Below are 8,018 nucleotides of genomic sequence, written 5' to 3'. Positions count from 1 at the left end.
TTTCTTCTTCTTTCCAATTTCAATTTTCGTTTTAAAAGATAGAATTTGGTTGAAGTCCGAGTTTGGATTCGAAATTCCGGTGCCGATTCGAGTTTCCGTTCGAGGTTCGTGGCTTAGCTCGCGGTTTCTGCTCAATTGCGTTGCTGTTCTCGTTTCAAATTTTAGGAGTTGAAATCTCTGTATTTGTTGAATTTTTATATAGTGGAAGAACTTACTCAACATGTTCAATTCTTTCCTCTTTCTCTTTATCTCGCTTACGAATTGAGCCTTAACTGAGCCATTAAAAGATGGATTAATTAGTGATGATTACGGATTTATTAATATGTTTCTCTTTGGTGATGATCGTGTCAATTGATTTGTTCTTGCTTAAATCTTTTCTGCTGTTTTTGTTTTTAGTCAAAATGAGCTTGAAAGTGTGTTCTGGTTCAATTTTATATAGCTATGGTGTTGGATTCGTTTTGAACATTTGAAGCCAATTCACTAAGAAAATTACAGCATATTGGTTTGATATTCTTTTTTCGGTCTAAACTCTAAAACATAGATAGGTTTTTTTTTCAATAACCTTTATAGACTTTTAATGCAAGATAGAATCATTGTATTTTCATGAATTTGCTTTACCACTGCTTGGATCCATCAATTTGTATCGAAAGTAACAAGCATGTTTCCTGAATGTTGTCTAAGCTAGTTGTGTCATTTGGTATTAGCTTAACTATTTCATAAGTATGTAGGTCTGTTTTCTTCAATCGCACATTCTGGGTTTATTTTTGTCCTTTTAGATTACTTTGCATATTTGGAAGGAGTCTGGCTTGCCTTTGCATTACAGTTCCACCCACATTCATTGTTGAGATAATATGGGTTAGCTTAAATGAGTTTTACCAATTTCATGTAGTAATGATATCTATAAAAATGGTACAGTAGGCGCTTATGTCTTAAACGGCTCGTGTATGCATTCTGCTCGTTTCCTCTTATGCGTGTTAGGATGATGCATTGATCTAGATATTTAATATTATCTTTATATATGTTCCTTTATTTTGTCTTTGTCTGTCTTGTTTCCCTTTCTTATGTGTTTGGCCATTCATAACGCAATTTTTGCTAGACATTTGTTAAATAGGATATGTGTTTTTTTGTGGTTTGGTGATTTAATCAAATTGGATGGCGAAATAAGCCGAAGGTTTGGGGCATTGAAAGTAATGATAATTTGGATCTTAAATCTTCATTACTATTGTTTATAGTTTTATTATTCGTTTACCCATCTAGGAGTATGCTTAGGCCGACCACATTTGGGTAGACAAACCTTTAGGACGTTTATATTTTAGTTTTGTTAAGGTGAGAGGTTGTCCCTTTAGTCGATTGTAATATCCGGAGAATGCCCTGAAGTATTTTGTAAATATTTTGGAGGCCGTGACGAGCTTGTGAAGGAAGCATGGTGTAATATCTTATTTTGTTTCTATTTTCATTTTGTTTTTCATTTGTTTGTCTTTTATTTAGGCAGGGACAACCTTGAACCTTTTGTGTCTATTTTCTTTTTGTGTATTTTTACCTTAATTTTGGATATTTTAAAAGCCAACTAGATCGGGTACGCAACCGTGACTTTCACGGGGCTTGGGGAGTGCCTAACACCTGCTCCCCGAGTCAAATGAACCCTCTTACCCTGATTCTCTTGTGCAACTGGTTTAAGAGTCAAACGCGTTTTGAAAGAAAATTGTTATTTTAAAAAACGATGACCGGACACACCGAAATCAAATGTCAGGTGACAACTCTGAATAATCCTTCGAAACACAAATTACTTTGTCACTTTCAAAATTGAAAACCCTTTTGAGCTTTACATTTTCTTTTATTATTTTAAAAGGTTAATGAGGTCGTAAAAAAAGGGTGTGAGTTATTGATTATAAGGTTGACTTTATATAGCCAAGTGTAGTACATAAAAGCTGTGAATAGTATAACAAATTAAAGAAAATCTAGGATACAGAAAAACCTATGTGAATAACAATCCTAAACAAAAGGAATTTGATAAGCACCAAAAGAGATATTAAAAAACAGAATAACAAAAAGTCCTATACGGTAGGAGATAACTTGCTACTGCGGTTATTACTAACCACCTCTGGCTTGACCCTGATGTCCCTCAAGAGCTCAAGTCACTCCTCAAAAGAAATACCTTTGACCCTCCTTTGCACGGTTCCGGTAAGTTGTTCATTGGTTGGGCTGTTGTAGACTATAGCTGTTTCAAATCAGTGCTTAAAAGTGTTGTGTTGACTGTTGAAGTCCTATTGGGTTTGGATTGTTAACCAAAAATAGATGTAAATTTACATCGTGAATGGTAAGGTCTGTAAGGGTTAAAGGGAAATGAAAAATATGACTACAAATTCTCAGTGCTCTCTAAGAATTAAAAAAGAAGGAAACAATGAGGTAATGTGCACCATGAAGCGACAGCTTTGAAGGGAAGATCGGTTTCACACTTGACCTTTGACGTATATGGGCATTATCATGCTTGACTCCAACGTCTGTGCTGAGCTAGACTAGTTTGAAAGAATGAGAAGTCTTTCTTTCCTTATCATATACCTCTAACAACACCGACTTCCACTAAGATTGTTAAGCATGCGATCAAAGAAACAAATTAAATCCTGAGTTTTCACATGAAAAGTCATTTCAATTGAATGATTGTGCAGTATGTAACTCTGATTGCGATCTAGCACGCCATAAAAGGGAATTAACCTCAGATTTTTCACGTGGAAGGACGTTTTAGTTAACCTGATTCTGATTGACCTAGCAAGCCCACTAAATTCCAAATTTTCTGATATCGGGTATTTCCTGCATAATAATAGGTTAAAGTATTCAAATGGTCTGCAAAGCATTTTCCAATTGATAGGGAAAAGGTTTGGGTGGGTCAGTTATCGGCTTTATTTTAAATGAAAAATTCCATGCTAATGCGGTTTTTCTTGTGGAAATTAAAGAAAGGAAAGACTGGCTTATTGTCTCTCTGATGTTAGGATACGATTCAAGGTTTTTGGCCTTCTGATCTTTGCTTCATTTTATGTTTCTAGGAAGTGGCAAACTCGTTGGATACAAATTCACGACAGACTATCTCAGTCTTCGTGGATAGAGTTGAAGAAATACTTATGCAACAAATGAGTGCAGTAACTTCAAACTGAAAATATTCCAGAAGATGACTGCTTCCCTGCTCTGACATTTTGGTAAGATTTATCTATGTTATGATATTGTTTACATTCAATAGTACTGATGCCAGCTCCTAGTTCTCAGAATCACTCTGTATCCACTCCAGATATGGAAATGGTTTCTGTCGCAAATATTGATTTAATATGTCCTAATTTACTCAACAGAAGTGGAGAGTTAGTATTATGCTGATGTAGGTTTCTCACAATTAACATGAGTTATTTTAGGCCTATGTGTTCATATGTAGTGCTTTGTTGTTTGACTGTTTGTTGAAAAGTTACAGGTATTGACCTTGTGTTCCAACAATATGCATTTATTTATGTCACTAAAATATCAATTAGGAACACTAATTACCTTCCTTTTATGCTTTGTCAAACTGAACAAGATATGCAAAGTTCTACCAGTTTTCCCTTTTTTAAGCATAGTTTTCAGAAGTTTCCAAATAAGGGGCAAAAGTTACTTACCTCACACTAAAATCTCGCAGATGGTAAGACTTCTTGGTAAGACTGGCAAAACAGTTTCATTAAAAAGTTGTTATACTAATGAAGAAGTTTATCCAAAACCATATGAACATACAATAATCACTATAAATTGGACCGACAATAACAAGAAACATAACCAACATGCCATCCTCATCACACTACTTAGTAATTTGCTTCTTCTTGCTTAGTTTCTTGGCAGTTTCATCAGTTAATTCACAGAGCCCCGTTCATTACCCGATCAATGTTATTGTGAAAAATGAAACTCCAAGTACAGCCTCGGCAAGATGTTATATACATGGAATTGATGTTCGCGACGAATACATAATGACTCCAGGTCATATTGTTGAATTCTATATGAGCATTATTCCTGGAGAAGATAACACCCTTTCTTGTGACGTGAAATTAGGGGAGAAACACGGGTTTTTCGAGTTGTTTAACTTGAATAATACTCACATTTGTCACACTCCTGATGTATATTGTTATTGGAATGTACATGAAGACGGATTATGCATGTTTGTTGCAGGTAAATGTGTGCTCTTCAAATGGGATGCTAACTCAACAGTTCTTCCCAGTTTGAGTCACCAAGTCAAAGATAAACTCCCTTCAATTAGACATACTGCAAGTGAAAAACTGAGATATGCTGCAACTGGTCCCTTCATTTTGAAAAGAAGTCCTTAGTAAATCCATGAAATTTTGTACTAATAATCTATGAAATTTATTAAGAAAAATTCAGGTATTATGTGAATTGATGTGCCAAGTTTTATGTTCAATATGTAATGAGCTTCCAATCTCATGTCACAAAATCGTATGCCCGTTCATTTCCATATAAATATAAATGTTATTCACATCTATAGGAAGTATTTCTCTTTGCGATGCATTTTAAAGGCTAAGACTTTCTCTCCATATTTATAAATTTGCTCATTACAGTTGAGGTAGACACAAATTACGCATAATTTCTAATTTAAATCGCTATATTGATCTTGAATATTTTCACACAAAAAGAATGATATTTGAAGTTGATCAATACTTCATAAAGCTCAAGGCATATTCAACAATGAAGAAAAAAGCAAAATTATAAGACCATATTTTTATATTTTGGGATCTCTCTCTAATAGAATCATTCAATTATATTGACTAAAATCGATCCCGTAGATCCATGCAAGTAGAAGAACATCCCATATACTTGTCGATTATATGTTGAACCCTTCTTAATTAGCTTCAAATCCATATCCTTCATTGCTAGACCAAGATTCAAGCCAAAATATTCCCATATCATTAAGAATTCCCAAATAGTGAGATACTAATATATATTTTTTTAATTTGCATACCTAAGCTTGATTAAAAGGTGAACTTACAATTCACATCCAAACCCAAAATAATTGGGATTATTGCCGCGGTTGCCGGAGCGATGATAATGATTTTAGTACGGCAAAGATAATCACTTTTTTCACTTTTAGTCCGCGTCTGAAACTATTTGCGCGGCTATACAATACTATTATCTCAAAATAATTCAATAATAGGCCTCATGCCAGTGTTATTATCATGGTTCCTGCAACTTTCGCACTAATCCCAACTATTTTTTGCCTGCTGCGAATGCTTGTTAGCTTCAGCTTCTCATGCCTAGATAAAAAAATATATGTGCAAGTAGTAAAAAGAATTAATTTCTCATTAATGAAGAACTTAAAAGAATGGGAGGGTTTATGAGTCATATACTCTGTTGATATCATCAAGATAATTTAACATAGTTTGTTTACTTAGTTTTTAAGTTATCAAATCATATTGGTTATAAAATATCAACTGTTATGGCAATTGTTGAAGATAATTTAATATTATGGTATAAAATATTACACATTATAGAAGTTAACCACAAAATTTATAAAATCCTTGAGTTACCCCTACACAAGTTAGTCTAGAACCGAAATTCCTCGAGAAGAAAACCAAGACTTAAGAGGCAGGCTTTTCAGCTAGCCGTTACCTCTGGAGTTTTGGGTTGTAGGACTCCCTCCAGAACCAGAACCAGTATTCACATACAGACAGAGACTTATGACAGAACACTGACCTATAAACAAAACAAATGGGTACTAGTAACTAGCGTACACAAGACTCCTCCAATTCTGAATTCAAACTACAAAGCTAAGGGCAAAACTGAAAAAGAAAGATAAAGCTGATGCGTACTGTTTCAAATTATCTGTGCCTTAATTGACTTTAATCACGATTAACCATTGGAATGTAGTGCTGTCTCCTTTATAACCATTTAGAGGACTAAGATGTTACTATTACATGAAAACGGAGGTCATTGGAAACTTGTACGACGCATGGTTAGATGTGCAAAATGACCAAAATTAGCATGCCCCCTCCTGCCCTCTGCATGTGAAGCATTTAGCCACCTGTACAAAATCTTTATTTCTTGAACATGATATACTCCCTTTTGTCCTAATCCTCATTCTGACCCCATTTAACTGGCCCCTACATTTATGATTCGTGCTCTTTTTCTTTCTTTTATATTTTTTTTGTTCATAATACTATAGAATATGCCTCTTCCAATCCCCTATAAATGTAATCCATTTTCCCTTCACTCCAACTCAGAACTCAGTTCAAACAGACCATTTGGCAAAAATGGCTGCCTTTGGGGTCATTCTAGTTATAGTACTTAGCTCATTTACAGTTCTTGGCCAAAACGAAGGCATTGTCACTTCAGAACTAGCTCCTCATTCCCTTGTTAGCTTCCCACCCGTTGAAACCCCTAAGCCTCATAATGGCGGCCAACACCACCACCACCACCACCACAAGCACGGCCAAGCCCCAGCTTCTTCTCCCTCTCACTCTTCACCACCAGTCAAACCACCGTCTCCGCCTGTTAAACCACCAACTCCACCTGCTCATTCGCCTAGTAAACCACCAACTCCGCCTGCTCATCCACCAGTTAAACCACCATCTCCTCTTCCAACCAGGAAGTTTGTTGGTGTAAGAGGAGTTGTTTACTGTAAATCTTGCAAGTACAGGGGGATTGACACTCTCTTGGGAGCTTCTCCAATTCTGGGTCCCTTCTCTTTTTAACTATTCCTGTTATTTCATAATATGTGACACTCTTTTTATATATATGTTCCATTTTTATGGTAACTTATTTGACTGAGGCATAATATTTAAGATAAAAAAGTTAAAAAGTAAAATAGTAGGAGTATCACATAAAATGGAACAAACAGTGTACTTGAGAACTATTAACTTGGAAGTTGGAACCTAAAATTTTACTTATTACATGTTCAAAAATCGGGTGCTTTAGGAGTATTTAACTTTGAAATTAACACTTTACCTTATGATATGTTCTAGTAAAAAAAAAAGCCATCACATTTTAAAATCAAAAGTTCTAGAAGTATTTCAGTTTTTCTTTCTAAAAGTAAACCATCTTTTTATGGTGCAGGAGCGGTGGTGAAGCTGGCATGCAACAACACAAAGTACCACCTAACAGCCCTAGGCACAACAGACAAGAATGGTTACTTCTTCATCCAACCAAAGTGGTTGACCACAGCAGGTTACCATAAGTGCAAGGTGTTCTTAGCAAAATCACCAAAACCAGAGTGCAGTGTCCCAACAAATTTCCACAATGGACAAGCTGGAGCCATGTTGATCCCTGCATCACTGCCACCACCAGCACCAATGACATCAAAGCCAGTGGATTCTGAGACTGGGGTTAAGCTCTTTAATGTTGGACCTTTTGCTTTTGAGCCCTCAAAGAATCTGCCGTGCAAGCAGTAGTGAGGAGAGATTGGATTGTTTGGGAACTGGGAAAGTGATAAGCTATAGTAGTACTAGATTGTTGGGAACTGGGAGTGTTTTGAGACTTTCAATTCTTGTTTGTTGTTACTTTTGCTTTTCTTGTTTTTGTGAATTTTAATATTTAATGATAATGTAGTAGTGTTAGGCTTGCTTGCTTTGGTCATCTTTGGCTTGGTTGGTTTTATGATACAATTACCTCTGAACAAATAATGTTAGGAGTATTTAAGAGCATTTATGTTGTCATTTCTTTTTTTTAAAAAATTATTCCTGCGGCACATATAGGTACAGCATGATGTGACTTTTAATGCGTGTAAGATCTGATGTTTAAGGCTTTTTACCTTATGCCTAGCATTTCCCAGGAACATGTCGACATATTTTACAGCTAAATAAAGAAAAAGGAAAAAACAATTGAAGAGAAAATCAAAGGTGGAGTGAAAAGTAATCTTGATGTTATAACCTCTGCATAACCAACATCCCACGTTGAACAATTTTGTGAATCTTGGAAAAAGTTCCATGTATATATCCTTTACCTTATTCGATAAAAGATTACCTTCACATTGATTTGATCAGATTCAATTATAAGAGGAGAAT

General features: G+C 35.4%; 1 protein-coding gene across 1 annotated transcript; it reads left to right on the top strand.

The window, feature by feature from the left end:
• The first annotated feature begins 5,937 nt into the window (after positions 1-5,937).
• LOC107831741 (pistil-specific extensin-like protein) lies at positions 5,938-7,590 on the top strand. Its single transcript, XM_016659538.2, has 2 exons — positions 5,938-6,693; positions 7,072-7,590. Exons 1-2 carry the CDS (start codon positions 6,270-6,272, stop codon positions 7,404-7,406), a joined length of 759 nt encoding a protein of 252 aa, XP_016515024.1. The 5' UTR covers positions 5,938-6,269; the 3' UTR covers positions 7,407-7,590.
• Positions 7,591-8,018: the final 428 nt, after the last annotated feature.

This window comes from Nicotiana tabacum, chromosome 3 (genome assembly GCF_000715075.1).
Source record: "Nicotiana tabacum cultivar K326 chromosome 3, ASM71507v2, whole genome shotgun sequence".
Classification (NCBI taxonomy): domain Eukaryota; kingdom Viridiplantae; phylum Streptophyta; class Magnoliopsida; order Solanales; family Solanaceae; genus Nicotiana; species Nicotiana tabacum.
Note: the sequence above shows the minus strand (reverse complement) of the source record. Positions and strands in the feature narration are given on the sequence as shown.